This window comes from Artemia sp. Qi Xiang Cuo, chromosome 11 (genome assembly GCF_049724085.1).
Source record: "Artemia sp. Qi Xiang Cuo chromosome 11, ASM4972408v1, whole genome shotgun sequence".
Lineage (NCBI taxonomy): Eukaryota > Metazoa > Arthropoda > Branchiopoda > Anostraca > Artemiidae > Artemia > Artemia sp. Qi Xiang Cuo.
Window position 1 is genome coordinate 23,071,470 of NC_142804.1, and position 26,726 is coordinate 23,098,195.

A 26,726-nucleotide genomic window follows, 5' to 3' on the forward strand; every position below is an offset into this window, starting at 1 on the left:
TCCACGATCTTTGTTCGGAGAGGGGGGGGGGGGGTGAGGCTTAACTATGAAAGAAGCTTTTCTTACCTATTGAATAGCCAAAAATACGTCTTCGAATGTTCATTTGCGTATGGGGGGGATAGTCAAACCCATGGGCACTATCTTGTTACTAGATGTTTCTTTTGGTTCTTCTTGATTACAAGGATTCGTCATTTTACTCCTAACTGATTAGTTTCGAACTGCAACGTGTCAAAATGTGGATGTTGCACTAGATATGCTGATTTATTTCAGACTGTCAAGTTTTACATCAACGATAATTATGTACATCATAAAGTCAGTTAGTACCTCCCTGTTTGGTCCAGACGCAGACGGCAATATTTATTCCCGCTGTCAAGGGTTCTCTCCCTTCAGACATTTTGAATGTTGTCTTGAGGCGAAGCTTTTAGGGTTTCAGCCGTCTGGACCGATAGGCTTTTTTTTCTTCCTTTTTTTTAAGCCTGACCGAGGAAATGGGCACAAATCTTACGGATTGATTGTCTTTTGAAGCAAATCTTTTTGCTTGTGTCGAATTGAAAGACAATTTTGTTTGTTAGAGCATGACTGATTGAGCTTTTAGAGTTAGCAACAGGTGGGGTTATTCCTTTTTTTTGAATTCTCGAAAAAGTATCAGGTTTCATTGTTTTGGGATATTAAAACTTGTTCCAACGGATGAGGTGATTGGGCCAATTTGTTGGTGCCTTAATACCTTATTCGGAAGCTAAACTGGTTCAATAACGCCAACTCGTTTTTTTGCATAGTGAAATTGTTGATGATTACGGTAAAACTGTTAAGTATACTGTCTGATTGTTTTTCATTTACTTTTTTATTAATTACAAGTCTGCTGACCGTAAATGGGTGTGGGGGAATTAGTAAAAATTAGGAAAATGGGTTCAAAAAATGTGAAGCACCGCTGTAAACAAGGGAACACCCTAATATATGCTGTCTAATTGAATTGAATCTAACACATTACCTTTTAAACAGATGATGCTGATTGATGCTCTGTTGTATTTTCAATGGTCTAATTTGTTTTTTTAGATACTTGGCTTCTTTTCCAAAATGTGATGTCCAATTTTCTCTCTTGCAGATATACGAATGTTTTTTTCTGGCTTTGGACAAGGTTTTGGACAAACTTCCTAATAAAAGAAAGACAAATGATTATTTTAAGCAGCCAATAAATGAGTGATGTTTCAGTTTTTGCTCTCCTGGAAAAATAATATTCTGTTTTTTTATTTGTTCAAAGCAAATATTAGACTCAGTCCCTAACGAAGCTTTGGGTCCTTTAAGAGAAATGTTTTGTTCGTTTTGATCCCATCGAATCCAAAAGGCATTGGCTTTTCAAAAATAGACCCGTGGCCCTTTTCATTCATTTTTCCTCTCATGTACTGCACAACAGACCCCTGGTCAGCTCAACCAAAGGCTCTCCTGACATCAAATGATCCCCCCATAATTATATACAATATACACATATGACCCAAAGACATTGTTGTTGGGAACTACTGCACCTGGAAACCTTGTAAAAAATTGCGCCTTCATGTACTGTTCATTTATATTAATTCGTTTTTGCAAATCACGCTAAAGCGTGATTCATACCTAAGTTCTACATACCAGCAATTGAAGAAGTTTTTGTGATTATCTAAATTAGTTGGAATTCTTTAAAAATAATTATTAATGGTGAACTGATATGACAACATAATAAAAAGAAGGAATCCACAACAGACAAGGGAATAATTTCTTATTCAACCAGAGCTGATATGGCTACATTCTTGTATTTTCTGCTGAAGACCTCAAAGGGTACTTATGCTTTATATATAACACACGAAAGAAGTCAAGTTTGGTTAATGCTAATGAAATAACATAAAATAGGATGAAAGTATAATAGTTTAGAAACTAATTTGGGCTATATATTTGCATATTAGGGGGAGTGGGGGGCAAAACATAGCATATATTCGTAACCTAACCTAACCTAGGTACCCCCCCCTAAACCCCAAAAACATGAACTATTATATTTTCATTCTATTTTGTTTTATTTCATTAGCATTAATGAAACTTCCCTTTTCGCGTACTTACCGGATTCTTATTCAGTACCCAATAAACTATGGTATTTACCCGCTCAGTGAACACACACATAAAAATGGTGCTTGTACTACTCACAGCTAAAATCAATTCTAGAGAGATAACTTTCCTTATTAAGCCAACATATATAAAATGCCTTTTTTTTCTATGTCGTCGTACTCAAAGAAATAGCCTATCTAATTACCCGGAAAATCAAGGTAAACTATTGACTTCAAAATTTATTGTTTTATTCTGTGGGTACTATTCAAGCAAGCTGTGGTTTGCTTAAAATCCGGTTTTTAATGTTATGCTATGGCAATAGTTGTGCTGTAAACGTTACATCTAATCTATAGTACAGAAAGAGAGGAAGGAAGACGTTGTTATATTTTTAATAATGTCAAAGTTTGGATACCAAATCACATTGTTCAAGGCGAAATATAAATAGTAGCCATGGAATACCTTGTGTTTTCGTCTAAAGGAGCCAGGACAAGCAGTTACGTACGCAGGAATTTGTTTCGGGGGGGGGGGATGGCAAATCTTTCAAACCCATTATTCTTTGAGAAAAATCAGAAAATTATGGGAAAATGAAAAAAAATCATGAGATTTCGGTGGGGCCCGGGCCCGGAGGCCCCTCCCCTGCGTACGTCCCTGAGACAAGGCCAAAAGTGTCACGTACTGGTACTTGACGGTACTGAGCCCCTAGAAAATGTACCCGTTTGAATCATCTTCAATTTTGATGCGGTATCTCAAATATCACTTCTAAAAATACGTATCAACAGGACGTAAGGTTGCCCCCTGGGGCCTACGACTGCTCTAGCCAGTCTATGCCAGACCTAGGTCTTACCTCCCTGATAGTTGATAGGGCCTGAATGATAATCATTGTCATGGATATCCATACAACTGTATGACTCTTCCCCCCTCTCTTGTGAGGAGTCTTCATTCATTCATTCATTCATAAATTCATTCGAATTTATAATACAAACAGTGATTTTTTTTTTTGCAAATTTCCACGTAAAAACCTAATCTTGGCTTAATGGTTGGTCTTAAGTAAATTATCTATGCAACGTTCAAAATCGTCAGGTTTCATTGGCCTACCTTAATGATCATGTAAATAAACTCATTTCAAGGACAATTAGCACTTTGGAGCATCGCTCTACAGAATTGATTTTTTCAACGACCTCTCAATGCAGCCAGAGGTCACGCACCTATGCTAAATGATGGCTAAAGGTGTTGTTTATTCTTATTTTTCCTTAATGACTATAAACAGTTTATTCCTATTATTGTAGTTAAAGATCAATTGAAGTGCAAAGAAATAATTTGTCATGATTGATTGTTTTATATAACTGATTTTTTTTTAAAACTGTTGAATTTATGTGTCACAACAAGGTGTAATTACCAGTCATATCCAAGCTAAAGTTAACGTTTTAGGATTGTTTCCGATTTGCTTAAAAAAAAATATTCAAAAAATAATCTCTTCCGTAGTTGACCCCCCCCCCTCGCCTACCCCCTTCAACAAAGCTCTGGGCTTCATTTAAGGCTTTTGCAAGAGGCATTTGAAGGAGTTGGACCTGAAAGACTAACTTACTAAAGCCGCGTTTTCAGGCTCAGAAGGTTCGAACACGGGTCATTCTCGTCGAATTTCAAGACTCTAGTTGTTTTTCTAGTTTCAGCGGGTTCGTAGGTCTATCCCCTTATTTGATATACTAGGTGCGCTGTTTCACAGAACCTTATGCACTGGACAAAAACAACCCATCTTTAAACCCGCGGAGCCGTGAACAACCCGTGTTCGAACCCGCTGAGCCGTGAACAACCCGTCTTCGAACACGGGTTGTTCTCGTCTAGTGCATCAAGCGTTGTGCATCAGTTCATCTAGTGCATCAAACACGGGGTTGAAACTTCGAACCCGCTGAAACTAGACGAAAAACTTGAAACTAGACGAGGACAGGCCGTGTTCGAACCTGCTGAGCCTGAAAACGCGGCTTAAAACAGCCAAAAAATAAATTGTAAGGTGTATACCTAGATCGAAGGTGCTATGGGTGCGTGTTTGTCATCGGGCTATGGCCCTGCTATGTTTTCTGTAAAAGGTTGCTTTTAGTTAAATATGACAATTTCATGTCAATATGTGCCTTTCTCCTCCCTCCAGGTTTTCGTGAAACGAATCCCTGTTTCAATGGTTTATTGAAAGTCATCCCTGCTTACGACTTCTTTTTGTCTGTTGTCTGATTCTCAACAAAGAATCTTTAATGTGTGCTACTCGCCATGACAACTCAGCGGAGGGTTGATTTCCCTTTCACCTGGTAGGGTAATAAAATTAGATTCTGGATTGCTTCCTTCATCTTTCCCCTTTTAGAAGTTTGGGATATACCTTTACAATATCAATTGTGTTCTTAGTTCTGCTGTGGGAATATTCTCCCCTTTTCTACTAACTCTTTAGAAAATTTAGGGAATTTCTGTATAGAATCTGGTTTTCCCAGAGTTAAAGATAAATTATTTTTGTAACCGACGCCTTTTACCCGTCAAAGTTGTGCTTTTTTGAAAGGGTGGTGTTCATCTTAACGTTTTTCCCATTCAAGGGGTTCTTTAAGGGGCCCGTATTCTCAACCGATTAATGGAGAAAAAAAAGATCCAACGGTCGTTTGCAGTTGAATATGAATAGGCTAGTAATATGATGATGAAGTTGTAATGTATGTACGAGTAGGCTTATAAAAGGCAACTCGATTGTTCGGAATAAAGCGAACTAAGTGAAGAAGAAACAGTACAATTGCCTAAAACAATTACGAGGGAGTGTCGACAAAAAAAAATCCGTTGCACCAGGTAATGCGTACCAAGTGTGTCCATTTGCGAAGCGTGGCCGAACTGTGTCAAGAGTTGCGGGGACTATATCACGCATTGCAGAGCTTCGCCTTGTGCATCAGAACTGTGTGGCACTGGCAATGCGTTTGCAATATATACATGTTGCAATATTTTCCTTAAAATGAAAACTGATTGATTTTAAATGGCCCGAGGACAAAGAGTGTACATGCACAGGGGCCTAGGTTTCAACGAGAATTGCTTTATCGTATTCCTTCTACTGAGGAGATTTGTTTCTCCATCCCTGGCGGTACCCATTTACTTGGTCGAATCTGATCTTAACACTTAAAGAAACAGATCATAACTACCCTGCTTAAAAAGTTATTACATTTGAAAGCAGTTAAAACATGAATAATGATTATGTTCAGTATATACAAACGGGCAAAGACACTCAGTTCTGGACCCGTTATTTCCCAAGATTTTAGCTAAAATTCAGGATAGAGGTTTAGTTTTTTTTTATCACATACTTTCTCAGTTACTTACGTGTTATAGCGACCACACTCAAGTTCTTGATCTGAGTTATACCGGATGCTCACTCTCTGCATTTGGAGATAATTAGCTTAGTCTCAGTGAGGTAAACTACTATGCAGGTATATTTTAATAAAATATTTAATATATAGAGTTGCTTAGGTTAGGCATTTAATATAATGCGTTCTGGGCGGTCTGCTTTCCATAATTCTCTGTTGTATTTTCCGTAGTTTTGTTACTAAAGTATTATATTTTCATCATATTTTGGTATATTTCATTAGGATTAACCTAACTTCACTTCTTTGGTGTAGTCGCTAGAACACTTAAGTACCCTTTCCCAATCAATATAGCGAGAGCAATAATAATAAATGGTAAATCTAACTCAAAATCTAAAATGAATAAAAATACAAATAAACCGGGTTTGGGTTTTGGACGAGTGAAATGGGACCTTTTTGACATTAAAATAATTTCATTTTGGAAGCTTTCGACTGGCATAAACTCATTTTTACAAACATTCTTATGTTCAACTCGTCTACTTTAGAATTTTATAGTGATTTGAGACTAAAAAGAGATATATTAGAAATTTTAAATATAATATTAGTAGGAAATTACCTCAACTTTTCAATCAAGTTTCTTTCAATTTTCCGGCATGATCTTTAAAAAAAAGTGATAAAAGACTATGCTTTTATTTGAAAAAGCTTCGGGTTCTTTTTCTAATTGCAACAACATTTATTTTTCTCTGATTTTAAGCTGTATTTTGCTAGATCAATAAACTCACGCTTGCCAGTCGTTCGATGATTGTACTAGTATGGTACAGTTGAATTGATTAGTATCTGATTTAACGACTGCAGTTCTGATTCATTATTGTAAATAGATCAGTAGTTTCGTCGACAAATGCTTGACATTCAGTCCGTTAGCGTATTTTGAAACATACTCAAATTTTACCGTTGTAATTTCCTGGTTTTGAGATAATAGTAACGTTCAGGATAATTACCTAGACTATCACTAATTCTTCCCTCGCATTAATTCAACATGTCTTGATGGTACTTGTATGATATACGTCCTACCCAATGTTCTTCTAACATGTTACTCTGACACTCAATCCTAATGTTATATACCAAAGTAAGATAAAAATATAATACTTAAGAAACAAATTTGGGCTATATATTTGCACATTAGGGGGGGGGGGGTAAAGTATAGCGGATGTAGTAAGAATTGTTTTTTTACATCACAGTGTCCAAATACTTTACCCATGCCCCACCCCCTAATGTGCAAATAATAGCCCGAATTAAATATTTTCCATCTATCCTGTCACTTTTCTTTGTCTTGTCTCACGCTAAGCTGAAAGAAACTAAAAAAAAGGTTCCTATGACGCGTCAATGAATGAACAACTTGAGCGGTAGGGCGTTTATCATACAAGTACCGTCTTGACTTCTATTATAATTACAATATGGACACAGCACCCCAACTATGGCTCAGATGGTACTTAATATTGAATATAAAGTATTCAATATTCCAACCTGGTCCAATTGCGGTTCTATTAATATATTACGGACTGAGCGCCTTAACTAAGGCTTTGATAATTTGGTAGTATAAAGAACACAGCATTTTTTTTAGGTGTTTAGGTTCAAAGTGGTCAAAGCAAAGCTTTGAACAGGGTGGGCGTTAGGATGTCGGAAAGTTTTTTGCCTTTGTCTCGACATTTGGTGACTGGCGTAATTCTGCGACAAGTTGTAGTACTTCCATTTTGGTTTGATTTAGCCTCCTCTCCTAGATTTTACTCCCCTAGATTTTGAAAAATACTATTTTTGATGTGTTTATTTTTGTTTATTTGACGCCTCCGTAGCGGAAATTTTAGAATTCTCTTCTAAGTAAATTTTGGAACCTTCTTCTATAGAACTTGGGTATACCCACTTGCTGAAGTCTCAGTTTTTCAAAATGGACGTTAATCCTTTTTCTTACTTGTCTTTTTTATGCTATCATAAATTGTCAATTTTGTCACTTGCATCTTCAAGACTTGAAATAAATCAGAATCAAGAGCTTTGATTTTTGACTTCTTTCAAGTTTGACTTGGTCTAAATCGCGCTGGGGAATTAGATTTCAAAGGTCGCGAGATTCCTCATTTTTATAAAAACGAACTTATCCTCGGTAACATATTGTATGACAACGGGTCGCTTAGGCAGTCGCAATATGAACGGACGAAAATTTTGTTCCAGTCGTTAGTCATTTTTTCCGCCACCCATGGAACACTTCCACCTCGCTATGCCCCTTCGCGTAGTTCGCGGCCATATGTGGCGCGTGCCGCCTGGTGCAGACGATTTTTGAAAGTGGGATAATACTTGACAAGACTCCCTCACTCTAAAAAAAGCACGTTAAATTCAATATATTTCTCATTCGACTCCCTCGGGAAAATCCAGAATTAAATTCGCTTCACTTTAAAAATTGGATCCGTCCAAAATTGTCTACTTAGATTAATATTCGTTTCTTCAGTTTTTCAGTTCAGCTTACTTCAAAAATTTATGGGAAATATCAGCTATTTTCGTCTATCCCTATATCCTAATCTAAGCTATAATGAAAACCCCCTGTGGACCAGTACACACAAAAACTTAAGAATTCAGCTTTTTTGTTGAATGCTCTGCATTTTCCCCTAAAACGTTTTTTCTTTTTGAATTTCTATGGAGCGTATAAGAGGAAAATTGTCATAATGACAAATGATATGTCTTCCTTTTACAGGCAACTAAAAGATGGCCTACTGAAAGAAAACGGGATAACAGAGGGATGTCGAATTACCCTGCTACCCTCCGTCGAAACAGGTCTAATGGTATGTCTTTTTTTCTTGGAATATTTGCAGATGTTTGGAAAAACAAAGCTGTTGTTAAAAAAAATCAAATTATATGGTTTAACTGGCAAAAGCCACCCTGTCTTAGGAACTATTATGAAAAATATCGTTGTAGTTGAGTTGCATTAAATTTCATCAGTAATAAACTGGATAGAGTTGTTAAAGCTTTCTTATTTTTTTATATAGTATAATTTACACGCTACTGTAGACTTTGTAAAGAGCAACGTTGTCTCCCATTTATTGTTACCTAATTAAAAAAAAAAACGCTTAAATGCATATTTCAATAATTTCCATAAAAAATGTCCCAATTTCTATAAAAATCAAACCAGCAATTCTGAAACAGCCTAGCACTGACCTTGCTTTGATTTTAGAATTGCTTATTGCATCATTAGTCTTGTAAATAGAATGGTGAATATATTAGTTATCTCTGTCATGTAGCCATACAAGTTCAGACACCCTTGATTACAAACTGTGGTGGAAATAGGAAGCCATTTGTGGAATATGTATTCTTACGTTATTCGGCTTTAAGAGGCTCATATTGTGACTATAGCCTCAAAAAGACAAAACTTGGACTTCTATGAAGATTAAAAATTATTTAAAATCTTCCCTGGCGGGAGCCATGTTCACCGACTCTTAAACGGTTTAAAAAAAATGTCACAGATGATATTCAGCTAGAAAGTAAATTTTCTATATACGAAGTTCTGATTGAGCAGCATAAGATTTACCAGGGTCATTGCTCACGGATTCTATGAAGCCGTTCCTCCAAAAGTCTTAGATGTAATCTAAGGCGGTTACTTCTCCCATTGAAATTTATAATGACAATTTAAGAAATCCTGTTGTGTTTTTGAAGTTGGTCTGTCAAAATAGGTTATCTATTTCCGGGTTCAAATAGATCCCAGTCCTACCTTAACTTATGTATACCCCTTTATACACTGGAGATTTGGATTCGAATTTTGGGAACACCAGTTCACTGAACTAGTCGCATGTGCAATTTTTTTTTTCTGTCCTGAGTATGCATCGAAATAATTTCTTCTCTTTGTTAGATTTACAGGATGTCCTCGCCTTAACTTGCCTTGAGTTGACGGTTAGGTATTTTCGGTCGTTGTATTACACCGCGCCAGGAAAACAAGGCCGGATTTTATTTAAAGCTTTTTTCTTATTTGATTTAAAAGTCCTTGATACAATAGAGGATACTATTGACTTGGAAGCAAGATTTTGATATTATTTCTGATTGACAAGTGCAGAAAGGTCGAAAGTGCTCAAAAATATAAATAATACAAGACAAATTTTGGTACTTTCGTTTTATATGGGCCCCTCTAAAGAAGCCCAACAAGAGATGCTACAATCAAACGGGAAAGACGTAATGAAAAACCCGTTTTTACAAGATGATTTAATACACCTTAGTAGAGAAATACATTGTATAGCGTGGTTTTAAGATATTTAAAGTGTTGTTCTTTGATGTTAGGGGGAGGTACCTAGGTTAGGTTAGGCATTTAATATATGCTATGCTTTGCCCCCAACCCCCACCCTTAATGTGTAAATACATAGCCCAAATTTGTTTCTAAACTATTATATAGTCATCCTATTTTATTTTATCTCATTAGCATTAACCAAACTTGACTTTTTAGAGAGGCCCATATAATGCGAAAGTACCCAAATTTTCTATAACTCTCCGTCACAGATGCTCCTTGTTTGCCCTTAGAAAAGAATTTAAGTGTAATACATCAGCTGCATGAGTATGTTAAACTGTACCAATAACGTCATTTAAACTCAGGAGATATAATCCAGAGTGTTATTTCGTTATTTTCTATGATAATCCTTCGGTTTTTTGTCTTAAGAATAAAGTTGGCCAAAACCTTTTTCATAAATTTTATACAAAATCATTCATTTCCATGCTGATGAGTGGATGATCTTGAAATATTTGCAAAGTTGAATCGCTAAAATCATAAGAATTTACAAAATCTAATGATAAGTTTGCTTGCATAAGGAATTGGGTTACTTTTTCTCTCCACTGATTGAAATAATTGTCATCAGCCTCTATAGTGAGTTTTTTTTTTTGTAGAATATCATCTTTATTCATCGAAGAATTAAAAGAAAACCTACCAAAAATGAAAAGCTTCCCTTGGGTACATGTCTGCATCAATTACTGCGTTAAATATCTCTAATGTTGCTTCACCTTTTTTCAGTCTTTCTTGGATTTGGAGGGGGAACAGGGGACCGGATGGCCCCCGCCTATATGAATGCATCAACTACTGACTTAGATGCATTTGATTTACTCAGCATCTTCATTCGCACCTGGATTTTTTTAAAGGTGCATTAAATTGTTATCAGATGTAAAAAAAGTAAATCTTTTTGGTGGTAGGTTTTTTTTATCGAGAGCTGAAACCTTCTATGGTTATGACCTGTCTTGAAAATTTTCCAAGTTTTTGATAAGTGTTCAGCATTTGTATTCCATTCTTATCATGTAGAGTTTGTTGGCCAACGAAATGTATGCACGACATCAGTTATGTTGCTATCTCTTTCTACCAGACAATGGAGCCAGGATGCCGAGAGCGGTGATCAAATATCGCGAGCTTTGCACCTGTTGGTAATCCCACGGTGAATGCTATCACCTTGCTGAACAGGCATTCGGAAATGAAGCCAAAATTTAGAAAAGTTGGTATTGTTCAGGTATCCGGATGCTGATCTCAGTTTCCGCCGTATAATTCATATTGCAGAATTATATTTTAGTAATAATAAAAAAATGCAGTCACCGTGTCGATGTGGAACTTGAATTCATCCATGATAGGTACTAGATTCATCCATATATATTGGCAACTTCAAAATATTTATCATGATTTTTATCGGCGGTTTATTGTAATGGCAACTTTGGCATTGCTAAAAACATCATGCTGAATATCATTGCTAAAAATATCTTATTGCTAAAAAGAACAATGAAGCTATAAATTCATCTAAGATATCAAACAATACTTCGATAGGAATATTACTCGATTAGTTTCATGGTTTTCAAATTGAAAGTCATTTGCAATTTTATTATGATGTAACTAGCCCCTTTTTAACTTTGCAGAATCATCGCCAACATGCATAGGCAGTTTGTCAAAGATTTCTTCTTGTTAGTCAACTTTTCCCGTGAACTATTTTCTCTTTCTTACACGGATGCAAATTTGTGTATGTGCTATCTGTCGGATTGTGAAAGTAGGTCGACGTTACCCGCTTATTCGACCGATTACTTTTACCATTGAAAATGTAGAGGAGACAATGATGTCATGATATTAGGCCTAAATATTAACTGATAGTTGCCAGGACTAATTAGAGCCGTTTCATTTGCCCTTTGCCGACAGTCATGTTTTAGTGCATATTGATATGCACTAAACCTGATATTGATCAGGGGTAACAGAGGGTTTAATTGAGCACAGGGTCTGAAACTTGGGAAAAAAAAACTTGTTTGTAAGCCCAACTGCCCGGAATTGTGTGCTACACCTTTTCTCCGTGGGGTCTAGTTGGGCGATTTATAATGGAAATTCATCAGCAGCCATAGAGCAATATATGGATTTGGCTTGAGGAATTATGCTGTTTTTATCTTCTCTCTTTAATCATTATTACAGAAATAAAAGGTATTTACCTGCTCTCGATTGAATTTTTCATAACATGTTCTCATCAAGTCTCAGGATGAGCCATGCGCGGATTCTTTGTTTATGTAAATCCAGCTCATCGAGATGTAGCCTCGCCCAAACCTAAGAGTGTATCAGACTGCGAAAATGAGATTGAAAGTTGGAAAGATTCTTCTATTGGATCTTCATCTTCTTTTGCAGAGGTATATTTGCTCCTATTGAGATAGGGGAGGGGGGGGTTGGAATGAGTGGGCAAAGAACACATTTTATCAAGGTCAGAAAACACCTAACATAATTTAATGTACTTTAAGGCACTGTATTCAGTTGCATCGTGGGATTTTGAGATTTTCTTGTTAAATTCTCGAACAAAAATCCGTTACCATGAAAAGAAAAAAAACTCCAAACCTTTCCTATATAACACAAATGTGGACAAAGTAACCTAGTGCACTAATCTAACCTAACCTTTCAACTATCGCTATACATTGCAAAATAAATGAGTTTTATGGCTGTATTCCAAGTGACGCTGTCCAAGTGTGGTGGCTATAATACGTGAGTACCTAGTAAACTAACGTCATGCATTTTTATAACTGTTAGGTCAACCCAATCCAAAGATATTGGGATTTAGATACGAATTAGTGTTAAAAGCCTATTTTGGGGCCTTACCTGTAAAAAAGTGTAAAAAGAATATTGAGTTCTAAGTTTTTCTGCAGGTGTCAATATTTTGCGCAATCCTCAATTCGCACATTCAAAATTATGTCCATGGTGTAACTGATCCTAAAATGTTCACTCACGTTCTTGAGTGAGCGATCATAAGATTCCTGAAATTTGAGAGTGCATGCTGTTTTAGTTAGGAATTGCTAATGTCCCTGTAAAGTTGATTTAACTGATTAAAACTAACTAACTAGTCTTAAACTAACTTAAAAAAAAGAAGCAAAATAGCGTTTTGGGATCGCTTACTGCAGAAGAAAAATTCGGTATTAGTGCATTAAACGTACTCTGTATATACTGTATATGGAATGTCAAACTGGAGATGCTTTTGATACCGAGACAGATACCCGCCAGACTGGTTATTTCAAACACTGCTATTAAGAATTGGAATGAAAAGAGTAGTTTTCATTGCGTTTGTGATATTTAAACTATTTTTTTTTGGGGGGGGGGGCACCTAGGTTACGTATTTAATATATGGTATGCTTTACCCCCCCCCCTAATGTGCAAATATATAGCCCAAATTTGTTTCTGAACTATTATATCCATCCTGTTTTATTTTATTTCATTAGCATTAACCAAATTTGCAAGAGAGGATCCAGGATCTTTGTTCGGGGGGGGGGGACTAATTTTTGACTCGGTTTTTGACTAATTTTACTAATTCCCCCCCCCCTGGATACGGCCTTGCAAACTCGACTTCTTTAGCAGTATATAAGAGTACGTTTAATGCACCTGTACCAAAAATTCTATTCCTACTATGCCATTTTGACAACCGGGAAACAGTCACTCTTGATTTAGTTCAATACTAGTTGTGTCCAAAACTATAAAGAGTAGGCACTTCTTAGTGAAGTAAAATGTGATCCCATTATTAAATGAATTGGGAATTCAATACCAAGGAAGTATGTTACTTTTGAGTTAAGTGTCTAGAAAAATAATTTCCGCTTTCCTGCTTTGAATTTTTTATTTTTAGACGTGTTACGTTTCTGTAATAATCAATACATTTTTTCTTAAGGCATTTTAATGCTTATTAAGAATAAGTATTAACATTGAAGGATGCCAATCCCCCTCTCCCATAAGGTGGCCAATCTCATTTTTGAAATCGATGCGATAGACCATACATACACTTGAATATTTAATTTATGAATTTTCCACCATCTTCTCAAAGAGTCATGTTTCGAAGTAGTATTCATTTTCAGCTTGGGGTTCAAGGCTAGGCCAGTTCAATGTTGCCTTGTTTCCGCTGGTGTATGCAGGGGAGACGCGGATAATAGCAAAACAGACAGAAAGTTCAAAATATTGACGATGAACTGGATGTACAAATATTTTCAATGTTACATTGAAAACAGCCACCTAGATTCCTCGAAGGGTGATAGCTTTGCTGCTCAACTAACGGATTTGCACAAGGGAGGGAAATTATGTTGAAACCTTGTTTTTGTATCAGAAATTGTTGAGGCCTTGTTTTCATCGAGGTTCATTGAAGGGTTGAAGGTACTGACTGATTGCTCTTGCTAATTTGTTCCATGGAATTTTTGTTGTTGTTGTTGATAGGTGGATTAGACTTCGGAAAGAATTGGCAATCTAAATGGGGATCCAAGAAGTGAACAGGTATTTCCAAGCCCCCATTTCCCCTCCCCCTCTATGACATTGGCTTCATAAACTTCATTTTTTTTGTACCGCCAACCATCCGCTTGTAAAATTTGAAATATTCTTGAAAAATATGTTTAAATTTCTTTTTCGACAATTCATTTTTGACTTAAAATCCAGCTCAAAATCATTTGAATTACGTTATCTATGTCCAAGTGTCACATGCTTTGAGCCAAACATGAAGACTTCGAGTTTTACCTGCCTCAAACACTATACATTTCAGATTTTATCTGACTAAAATGTTATCCAATGTCGGATTTATTTATATGTCTCTGTAATTCTGGCAAATTAAAAAGTAATGTTTATTAAAATTTTGGACTCATCTCCACGGGCAGCACCATTTGACCAAATTCATCAAAAATATAAATAAATTTGCAAAAATGTGTGATCTAAAACCATAAACAATGTCAGGTTACAAAATATGATGTTAAACAGTTCTTAGTAAGAACGTGCGATATTGAATATGTACAAATAATACACAGCTCATGATGCCATAGTAAACATTTCAACAATGTAAGGTTGGAAATATGTTATCTTTTAGAGCTGGAGGAACGAAAGCCGATCAACCGGATTTTAACGGATAGTAATTCTCTCTGGGTCTGGGCGGGAGTTATTTAAAAATGTAATACTTTTTGAACATTTAACAACAAATCGGAAGTTTTGATTTTTTGGGAGTGATTCTGATATTTCTGCTCTAAAATAGCTATTGAAATGCGAAATCTAAACAATTTTGCTGCAACATAAATATTGGAAACCAATTTTGCGGTAAAACCTGCATTTTATTTTTGCGGGCTAAATCAAACCAATAACCAAGGCCGTATCTGGGGGGGGGGTACCCGGTTTGAACCCCCCCCCCCCCCCCGAAATTTTTGACCGAGTCGAAAATAAGTCGAAAATTAGTAAAACCTAGGTAAAAATCAGTAAAATTAGTCGAAAACTGAGTCAAAAATTAGTACCCCCCCCCCCCCGAAAAAATCCTCGATCCGCTCTTGCCAATAACCTAAAGTTCTTCAAGTCGCTCGCCTATTGATGATGGACTTTGAGCATATAAGCAAAATATTCGTTTTTTTAGTTTCGATTTAGCTCCTTAAATATCCTGTGGCGCCAATTCACGGAAATACAGGGGGGTGGGGGATTTTTTAAAAGGAAGACACGAAAGAGTGTTGAAAACCCGGGTGGTATTTTCGTTTTTTTTCAAATGAACTTTTTTTCAAAATATAGGGGGAAATTGCCCCCCTCCCCACTTGGTATCCCCGCCTTCTTAATAAACTTTAGTGGTATACCCCCTCCTGATTTCGCCAAACTATGCAAATGCATTGGACTTGTGCGATGTATTTTTAGATTTAAATGGTCACGTTCTCTTCTATACAATCTTTCTTTGAAATAGTTATTGACATCAGAGTTTCCTGGCCTTTGCATCTTTTTCTTGAATGTATGTCTGAAATAGCCTTGGGCCGAGGTCATTACACCAATTGGTTTACGATGCGAGAGCCTTGCCGTGAAGAATTTGATTCTGGCGGGCTCAACATGAAATTTCAGTGGAAATGCTCGGATGCGTAGGCTACTTGAATCAAGCGACTGAATTGTCTAGACCGTGTATAGGCCAGCTTCAGTTTATAATGTAAAAAACAACAATGGGCTGCTTACTCGAGACCACTGATGTACATCCTCCTGGATACCGCACATCTGGACACCCTACATATTTTTTGGTAGTGAGAAAACCCTGAAAAAAGGCAGAATCAATTGGATAAGGAGGACCTTAAGGTTTCATTGTAACCTGTGAAAAAAATAGATTTGTTAGAACGTAGTGGCACGAATTAGTTTTGAGATTTGTTGAACTAACTTAGTCTTCCATCGGATTTTCCTAAGGATTATCGTAAAAATATATACTTCATCCTACATATTATTATTATTATTTTTTTTAATAGTTAGATTCTGCTGCATGGGAAAATCTAGGGATCTTTCGGTATTTTTCAATTAGCTGGTACCCACGCGATATATTGTATAGGGAAGATGCAAAAGAAAATTAGTCAAAAAGGTATCTGTCAATAGAGAATTGGATCGGAAACTGTGGTTTGCCATTGCGTTTACAATATTTAAACTATTGTTTTTTGGAGTTTGGGGGGGGAGGGACCTAGGTTAGGTCAGGTTACGTATTTAATATATGCTATGCTTTACCTCCCCCCCCCTAGTGTAAAAATATATAGCCCAAATTTGTTTGTAAACTATTACATTTTCATCATATTTTGTTTATTTCATAAGCATTAACCAAACTTGACTTCTCGCGTGGGTACCAACTAATTGAAAAGGGTACTTATGCATTATACGGTAGCCTACTCAACGTAACCGTTATATGCTGTATAAGGAAACACTAAAGGAAACCAGTCAAACGGGTATTTGCAATAGACAAATGGATCGCAAAGCGTGGTTTCTTATTGAGTTTACAATATTTAAACTATTGTTTTGGGATTTAGGGGGGGGAGGTACCTAGGTTAGGTTACGTATTTAATATATGCTATGCTTTACCCCCCCCCCCCCCATGTGCAAATATATGGCCCAATTGTATCTAAACTATTATATATTCAGCTTATTTCATTTTATTTCATTAGCATTAACCAAACTTGACTTCTTTCGTGGCTACCGTATAATGCATAAGTACCTTGAAAAGTACCGATTTTTCTTATGGAAAGGCAAATTACCGCCATGTTACAACCCACCTTCACATTTGCTTTTGAGTACTTTATTTGGGGGGAGATGTAAAAAGGTATTACCAATTATTTCTTTTGTGAGTACACAAATTAAGCTTAAAAAAGTACAAATTGAGCTCTTTTTCAGGGCCCTTGGGCATTACCTCTAAATGGACATCCCAGAGTTAGCCTCGAGTTGGATAATTGCAGTGTTCTACTCTGCATTTGTTTAAGCTGTCAATCGCTTGTTTAATAGCTATTTTTTTATTTTGAATTTTCAATTGACAGTTATAGCGCAGATCATGGGTACTTATTCCGCCATATAGTCCTTTAGTTAAGTTTCATATATTAATAAATATAAGTAAACAACAGCCTACATTCATATATACGCATAAAAACAACTATTTGGCTAGTAATTATTTAAATAAAGCCTAAGCTCATAGGATTTATTTGGACAAAGTTTTACTTACATTTGTTTCGCAATATGCGCTGTTATTCAAAAATATGCCTTTTTTCTCGTTTATTAAAATTAAAATAAATACTATATTTAATCAAGTGCATCGTTTAAACTTGCTAATTCTAGATTGGATATTAAGAAAAAACAATAAAATAATTAAAATCAATAATTTATTATAAAATATCACTTCTATTTTATAATTATTATTTGATAATTTGCTTCGTTTTTTTATCGTTCTTTTTTTTTATCGTTTGGTTTAGAAAAAAAATATATCAGGGAGTACTGTAACTTGTACGTCTAGCAATGTAATTTACATCCCTTTTGTAGCCATTAAAGTTACAGGCTAAAGGAAAATGCGTTGTCAAATACATTCTAATTTTTACACGGATTCTCAGTATATAATTCGGAGTGCGGAGTGCCGCACTTAGATTAAGTAATTAAAAAAAAGTCCGTTACATTTCCCAAGACTGTAGAAACTCTTCTGAAGAATTTATCAGATCATGGCTGAAGTTAAACTATTGAATTTACCATCCTGGTGGCACTGGTAGCTGCCAGAGCCGTTCCTAGGTTTTGTAGTGCCCGGGGAAAATTAGTTACAGCGCCCCCTCCCGACTGAAATATAAGCAAAAAAAGACGAATCAAAGTGAAAGATTTAACCAAAGTGAGCAACTCCCCAGCTTTTCTCCCCAACTACGGCCCCTGGGCAGCTGCTCCAGTTGCACCCCCCCCCTTAAATGGCTCTGGTAGCAGCTATCTAGTAAAAAACGAACCACGGTCCATAGTCACCAAAAATTAAAAAGCGCTTAAAAAAAACTGGCTAGTGAGAAAAAACTGCCATTTGTAGTTTATTCAGGAATGGTAACTATTATTTCGATTAGTCTTAATAGTAAAAGCTTGTTGTGACAACAAATGTTTGGGAATTTTGGAAAATAGCCTGAAATCCCAAGAAAATGGTGTCAGATCGTAACAAAAAGTACACAATTGGCATTGCAATGGCTGAACCCCGTACACAGGAGACTTATGTCAATATATTGCTCGACTTTTCAACGCCATCTTTCAAACATTGAAAATTCCCTTTTTACCTGTTACATTATTTAACACAAATTCTGAGACAGTCAATCCAAAAGAGCCGAAAAGTTGTTTATTTGTTATATCACCATTCCAGTGACATGCTGCCAAGTCGTGGTGCTTAGTTTCCGTAAGCATGGAGCTGATATCGATGCAAAAATGTGGGGTTAGCCTAGCCATGTTTTGGATGCTAAAGGCTGTTGAATGTTCTCACAGTATGAAGATATAGCAGTAAGTTTACCGCAGATAATTTCTGGCTCTTCATTCTCGGTGCGAACAAACAGCTCCTCCCACTTATTCTTGCATTAGCGTGCTCAAACAGCTCCTCTCATTTGATCTGCCATCAGCGGTCCAATTACCCTGGAATCTAATAATAACATTGCACTACTAGTTACCGATTTTCATATATGTATTGCAATAAATTAATTTAAAATTAGTTTCTTCAAAATTTAGTGTTCCAACGTTGAAGCCAAGTCTCGCGTTCAAGAGAAATCTGACTTGTCTACCCGTGAAAAGATCTAATGTCGCCTATGTTTTTACGTTCTCTGTAGCACTCGCACCTCGGCCCGGGTTTTTATAATGGGTGAGATAGGGAAAGATCATACTGCCTATAATTGATATACTGTGGATGTTCTATACAGTAATTCACGTACTTAAAGAACAATATGGAGGGAAAATTACTTCTCCCTCCAACCTAAACAATTTTTATTAAGATGTTGTTTAACCTCCCAACTATCAGCGAGGATTCCATTGTAAGTAGGTGCTGTTATCTAGGAACAAAGGCCCAATCATCCACCTAAGCAAGGCAAGAGTTTTAGACCCTCAAAGCATACTTTTGTGGCATGCTAAGTTAGAAATGATGCATTTTGATATTGGAACTAGAAAAAGCGGTCACAAAATCAAATAAAAAGCAAGTTTTTTTTTGGTATTTGTGCATTATATCTAACACACTGCTATACACGAAAGAAGTCAAGTTTGGTTAATGCTAATGAAATAAAATAAAATAGGCCGAAAATATAATTGTTTAGAAACAAATTTGAGCTATATAGTTGCAAATTAGGGGGGGGGGTAAAGCATAGCATATATTAAATACGTAACCTAACCTAACCTAGGTACCTTCCTCGCCCCCCTAAACCACAAAAACAACAGTTTAAATATTGTAAACGAGATAAGAAATCACGCTTTGCAATCCATTTATCTAGCAAATACCCGCTTGTCTGGTTTATCCTTGTACAGTCTATAACGATGTGTTAAATATAATGCCCCAGTACCGTTTTATATATATATATATATAAAAGGTAGATTACTGGCCGTCAACAATTATAAGTTTTGGAGCGGCTTAGCCCCCGGGGTGGTTAAAACATAAAAATGAGTAAACATTACCTAATATTAAAGGAGTCTACTCCCCCTCAACCTCACGAAAAGTTTAATAAGAAATAAAATGCCCTTAATGCATCACATAAAAAAAGAAGAAAAATTGAATTTTTAGGTAATATTATGATATTAGGTTTATTATATTAGATGTGAATTATGTCCTCTAATATTCGTAAATCCTAATTTTTGTAAAATAGTGTGTGTTTGTAAAAAAAAATCCGTTGTATTTTACCTCGGACGATCAATAGCTTTCTAATTTAGTTTGTCGATGATTGGGAACAGAAAGGAAAGAGCTCAGGTAATTCTGCAGAATTGTCTAGAAAGCTCATATTTCTTTTGCAATTAACGGTAACGTAAAACAAAATTCTTGCAATTTCTTGCATTCTAAAAAGTCCCTAAAATTGTTATCTTTGATAAGAGTTGATTCACATTAAAAGAAAAATTAACCTAGTTTCCTATTATTAGACATTTTCAATGGTAAATTATTATGTCTGTTTCAATATTCGATATTCTTTTATTTATCTTCAAGGGGAAACCTATTTCTCTCCGGTCGCCTAACACTTCCGGGACGAGGGATATAAAGAGATTCAATATCATGAATTCCCTTTGCTAGGGAAATCATACTTGGAAACGCTTCTTCCAGGACCTAGGGGAAGTCGATGCTTGGAGCGAGCCAGGGCTTCATTTGGGGGAAAGGATAAATAAAGAGAAAATCTATAGTAGTGGCTCCCGTGGAAATATCAATACCGTGTTCTAGCTAAAAGATCGACCGTCGTCGCTTGGCTTCTAGGCATGTCCTTCGCAATAGAGGGAAAAAAGGACTAAATCAATGGACTTGAACAAGGATGGGACTATGTTTTCGCCTGATATCGACATGTAATGAAGAAATTTATATTAATGACGCCATGAAGAGGTGGACCAAACCCATTTCCCCCCCCCTTAAGTCTCGAATGGTCATAGAAAGTGAAAAACGTGCACGTATCTTGAAAACTATGTTGAATACAAAAATCCGCGTTTTCTATCGTCATCGCCCTACCAAACTAGAATCAAAATGACATATCACAATTAAGTGATATTGTTTCTGCTGCCATTACTTACTCCTGTCTATTCCTAATAACTCACAATCGTAGGGGCAGGCTGACTCGGGGTTGAATTCAACATGGGATCCTTATGCGTAAGAGCCTGTAAATGTTCTATTCTTTATTATGAGAGGGGAGGGGGTTAAAAAAGCTCAACCACATGGTGAATTATAAGATTGATATAAAGTAATTACCAAAATCAATGAATATAGAGGGATTGGGACCGAAGCCCCTCCGCCCTACCAGGGAATGTCTGGGATTCTTACGCGCGCAGCCTTCAGCGGTTTTAATGTTTTCAGAGGAATTGAAGAATTGGTCAAATTCACTGGACCATGTAAATCAGCAAGGATACAAATAGAAAGATACTTATATCATCATAATGCACTCGATGGTTTGAAAATAACCTTCAATTTCTTGGGAATAAATCTGGAAAAATTTCTTCATCCTGAATTCTACCGCCGGTATTGTCTGCTGACTAGGCTCTATCGATACTTCAATCCGCTATGCATATTATGTTCATACTTACTGTGGATAGGAGCCATTGCCCTCGATCTAAGATTGTTCTCTTTGGGATGACTCCAGAAATGCTCAACTTAACTTACGACGATTTCAGTGTCCTCTCAGTTTTTTTTTTTTTTTTTTTCATTTTTTTTTTTTACAGTCCGCCCCAGAACAGACATTTGGTTATTTTCAAGTTGAGACGATATCCAGAGCCAAACTAAATTATCACAAGCTATTTGAATCGATTCCAAATCCCTCGTGCTCTATTGAAAAATCAAATGACTTAAATCTGGCATCATTGCCTTGCGTTTAGACCTTCGTCGTTACCAGCTGAAAAAAAATGTTTTCTTCTTGTGAGCAGTAAAGGCCTATTTGTTAAAACAAAGATTTCTTTGTAAAAAATTGTATGTAATTGCACAAACTACATGGGCTGACATCATTTCATTGTATGGAAACTGAGGCCTAACTATAACATGCAGATTGTTCTTATTGGCCCTCCTTTGAAACAGCTCTCATGTGAAAAAAAAAAGAATTCCTGAGATATATATTAAAATTATACTTGATCACTTTGTCCCGTAGCAGAGAACGGAGATTCATTCAAAATTAAGGGCTTACGTACGCTGCAATCTAATAATTGTTGCTGGAGATTGACTTAAAATTCTATACCTGCGTTCAAAGGGTATGGGGAATATAGCCATCACACGCATATAGTTTTCTCTTCTGAAAGAGCTCCATATTGAAAAAGTTATGTAATTGAGATGCTTAGGAATGATACTTGGGTTTAAGCTTGACTCGAATTCAAGTCCTGACTAAGACATGCAAGAGATAGTCTTCGAACTCGATCTCGTTTTTTTCTGGAATTCCAGTTAGTGTTTCGAGTTAGGTGAAGCTCTATAGCACCCTTGAAACTATTCAGCTATTATTTAGTCATCAATGGGATATGGTATCACCTATTGAGGAGTAAATTCCCTAACTCCTCCTTTTCTTATTCGCACGTTTAAATTTTATTTTACTTAGTAATCATGTGGGCTATTACATTCATTAAGGTTGAAATTGTCAAGAATAATATATAACTAAAAATAGTATTTTTATTTGTTTTTTTTTTTAATCCTAGCAGTACAATTTATCTTTTCGGTTTTTAATCATAAAAAATAATTAATATATATATATATATATATTGTTGGAAACTAATTTAAACCTACTATTTTTATATTCGTAATTAGGCCTACGCTTGTTTTGATCTAGGCTGAAGCTTTTGAACATGCCATTGATTTTTTCTAACGTAGTTCTGCGATACTTTTCTCAGGCTCTTCATCAATTACCTAAAAAAAATGTATTTTAACTGCAAGCAAGGACAAAATCGAGGGGTTGCCAACTTGCAGAAGTAACCAACACCAGGTGGCGCGTTCCAAGCTTGGTGAAAGCGTGCCAAGCGTGGTGGAACTGTGCCAAGTGTTGCGTGTACTGAGCAACTTATGGCGAAAGTGTATCACGTCTAGTGGAACTGGTGGTACACGTGGCGTTCCGACATGTGCACCAGGTGGCGGAAAGTCGACGACCACTCGGGCAAAACGTTAGATACACGCTTAAACAAACGCATACATGTGTCTTTTCTTAGTAATCTAGTTAAATTCTTTGTTTTGATTTTTATAATTTTATGTATGGCATTATTTTAAAGTTTAAATTTTCATCTTTAGAGTTTTTGACTCATTTTTTTTTTAGAAAAGCTTTATCTCTTCAAGTTTCCGTTCCGAGAAAACAATGATTTTTCTAATTTGGGGTATATTAAATCTTTATATTCCTCAAACCACCTGGGAGATAAGACTGCTATATAAGAAACAGGCAGTTTTTTTTCAAATATAAACAGCAGTCAAAATCAAAGGATAAAAAAACGGGAAGCTACTATTTGAGGCTCCTAGGTTTTATGGGAAATTATGGTATTGGCTAAGTAGGCCTATGACATTGGTTTCTTTAAGGTCCATAAGAATCTAACTTGTTTCTGTTTGGTGGATTATTTTTAGTCGACCAATCACCAACAATTTTACATTCTTGCTTTAAATAGCTTATGTTGTGGAATGACAGTGTGAAATCATTTAAGTTTTGAATCAGAAAAATCATAAAAATATCTAGTGTGGTTCATCTAACTTCAGCAATTGATGCATCAGTATCACCAGGAGGAAATTGATTGTTGTGTTTTGAATCGAGATAGCAATAATATTTAACCGATGTTCCATAATTATTTCCTAGCCTTTGGATTTCAGTTAAATTTATCTTTTTCCCTGAGAAGGGCATCCCTTTGTTCCCTTTCCCCCTGCTTCCCTGCCGCTTCGAGCTTAGGGTCTTTTTTGTTAGTTGGAAACGAGATCGTTGTTTCCATAGGAAATCCTGGTATCGACTTGTTCCTTTTTCCACTAAGGGAATCTACTTCCCTTTTCTCTCTAGTCTCCTTGTCTGGCCTATCTTAGCATTGGAAATCCATAGTTATTCACTCCCTCCCCATCCGCAACGATGGTGTAAGAGGAAGATGCATTATTTTCGATTGTGAAAGACAAAGCTATCGCCTGTCTTCTTAATGTTATAAAAATCAATTTCTATTTTACACTCGTTCATTGAATTGAAACGCCCAAGCTTTATAGGTAGAAGTTTGTCATTTTTTATAAGCTCATGCGAACCTTCCATTGAACGAAAAAAAGTGAGGTGAGCTCCTTGAACAAATTGAAAGGTATTGATCTGCCATTGATTTTCAGATGTTCGTTTGTCCAAAAGACCTATTGACAATTGACTGTTGTATAATCTCTGGTTGTTTTGTCTACTTTCTCTGGATGTAGCTTAAAGAAGAAGGAACAGACCTACTAATCTTCACGCGACCCTATTTTTTCATAACGCATTCCCTGCAAAAGAGTATTTCACAGAAAAGAACTTAGCTTTTGAAGGTTTATGCACGGAAGAAACCAAAAACGTTATCTTGAATCGTGTGACCTTCTAAAAGCGTATGTCTTGTACAGTCTATATGAATAATTCGTTTGAAACTTGAAATAGCTAAGGTTGGTGGAACAATTTGTCTAAACACAATGCCTTTCAGATTAGGATAAATCAGAAGGGGATGTAAAAAATAAAAACAAAAAAAAATACGGAATACCTTATGATTTGGAGTTTAGTATTGGCAAGGTTTTTGCATTTCAATTTAATTAAACTAGAATTAAACGGGCTTTGATTTCTTCTAGTCCTGCTTGGCAACAGTGGTGACAGTATTTCCAATTTCTGTTAAATTCATGTTAGAAAGCTTGATTTGCTTCGGATTCGCTTACTTTCTGAAATATGGATTATTGATCGCCTATTTTTTTTTCGATTAAGCGCGGTTATATTTCGCGATATAGACCTACACTTTCATCTTCGGTAAAGTTATATGATAATTAAAATTAACTGTATCTTCTTTTTTTTTAGACACAGAAGCCCGAACAGAGTGTTATGCAAGCATTAGAAAGTTTAAATGATAATCAGGTAAGACAAAATTTTCTCTCAATAAATTGTAAATAATTTTTCTCTTTATGAGATCGTCTAAACTGGACCATTTTCTGGGAACCAACAAGGCTTCGAAGCGGGAATTTATGACATTATTGATTTGCCCTGCTTGATGTGGAATTTAATAGACAAACTGGGACAAGACTTGGCGTTCGTAATTCAAAAGGTGACAAGAAAGATTTTAAAATTACGTAAACAGGGTTGAACCGAATAAATGGCATATGATTGGGCCTATATTTGGAGGTCCGTCCTAAGCGTCAAAAAAAAAAAAAATGAAATAAATAAAAAAAAAAAAAAAAAAATGAAAGCAGACGCACTCGTGAAGAGTTGAAAAAATAAAGATGCGAATATGTCGTTCTTCACTATCGATGCGATAAATGCTTTCCGTGGCAAGATTAGCATTACCATCAATTATTTGATTATATACCACAAGTGTTTACTAATAGTTCAATAACCAATATAAAGTGCTTGTCCAAGGAGGGGGATTATCGTTCCTTCCAAACAAAATCAAGTCACAATTTCCCCTACAGTTTCCTAAATTTTGATGCAATTTGCGGTATTTTTTTAGTAGCAGGGCAACACGCAAGAAGAACCGCTTGTATCTCAAAGATGCTATTGAAAAACAGGTTTCCGCTGGCTTGTGAAAAACAGGTTTCCGCTCACTCTGTGAAAAATATTTAAACTTGAGTTTTTTGGGGTTAAAGGGGCAAAAATGGTACCTAGGTTTGGTTAGGTTACGTATTTAATATATCCTATGCCTAACCTCCACCCCCTAATGTTGAAATATATAGCCCAGATTTATTTCTAAACTATTATATTTTTATCATACCTTGTTTTATTTCATTAGCATTAACCAAAATTCACTTCTCGCATGTTGCCCGGTTATTAAAAAAGTACTCAATTTGCTTATTTTTAGATGCACCCCCGTTACCCTGAAATAAATTCCTTTGTACATGTATGATTGATAGCTACACAGTTATACTTGGCTCTTACATCCTGTTTTTTTTTCAATTAGTAAAAAAAAATTGTTTTGACAACCATATTGAACATCAGTTTGATTATGAGGGTCATTTTACGCAATAGTTTCATGGCAGCGTGAAAATTATAGGTATACTCTTATGCATCTTCTACCGTACAATCGTTAAAAGCGAGTTTTTGTCTCGTCCTTGGTCGTTTAAGAAGTCATGTCCACAATTTGATTTGGATTTCAGCAATAAATAAACTTTTAAATAACTTGATACACGGACCGATTCATATCATAAGTTTGCCACGCCCACCACCTGTTAAACCACTAAATGCAGCACATCTGGTTTCCCCATTTTCCAGTAACGTTCCCACGTTGATTTTAAATTCCTCTTGTTGTATTCTTTCTTTTAATAATCCACCGTATTTCAGACCCACTTCTATTTTGTGTAAGCAGAACTAAGTTCCTTGTACTTTTGTATTTGTAAAGGACTTCGTTGGTTTGGTTTCTGAAGATTCCCACTAATCTTTGTCAAATAAGGGGGATATTATTTGATTAATGGGGTATTTGGGGCCTTTTTAAAGTTCGTACTTTAAGATAACGTCCGGGACTGCTAACTAAGATTATCTCGATGGCTTTAAAAAAAAAAAAAAAAAATGTTTCGCTAGTACTCAAGTCAGTAGTATTAACAGTTTAGAAGGCCAGTTTGACCAAGTTCCATAATAAAACCTACGGAGAAATTCAAAAAAAAGAATTCGTTTTTTTTATCATGACGCACCGATCATTTGGTAGAATAAACATTTTTGAAGAATTTTTGCTCTGCAAAATGCTATGCAAAAACGCATAAGAAGGATAGACTAGGTCAACTTCACTCCTGAAGGCTCGTA

The 26,726-nt window shown here is 36.0% G+C and overlaps 1 protein-coding gene across 1 annotated transcript in view; it reads left to right on the forward strand.

The window, feature by feature from the left end:
- stx (ubiquitin-like domain-containing protein stuxnet) overlaps positions 1-26,726 on the forward strand; it is a 49,007-nt gene that overhangs the window by 5,280 nt on the left and 17,001 nt on the right. The window contains exons 2-3 of the mRNA XM_089096591.1: positions 8,122-8,209; positions 24,798-24,854. Of these exons, the coding sequence (XP_088952717.1) occupies positions 8,122-8,209; positions 24,798-24,854 (145 nt within the window). The remainder of the gene's footprint in view (positions 1-8,121; positions 8,210-24,797; positions 24,855-26,726) is intronic.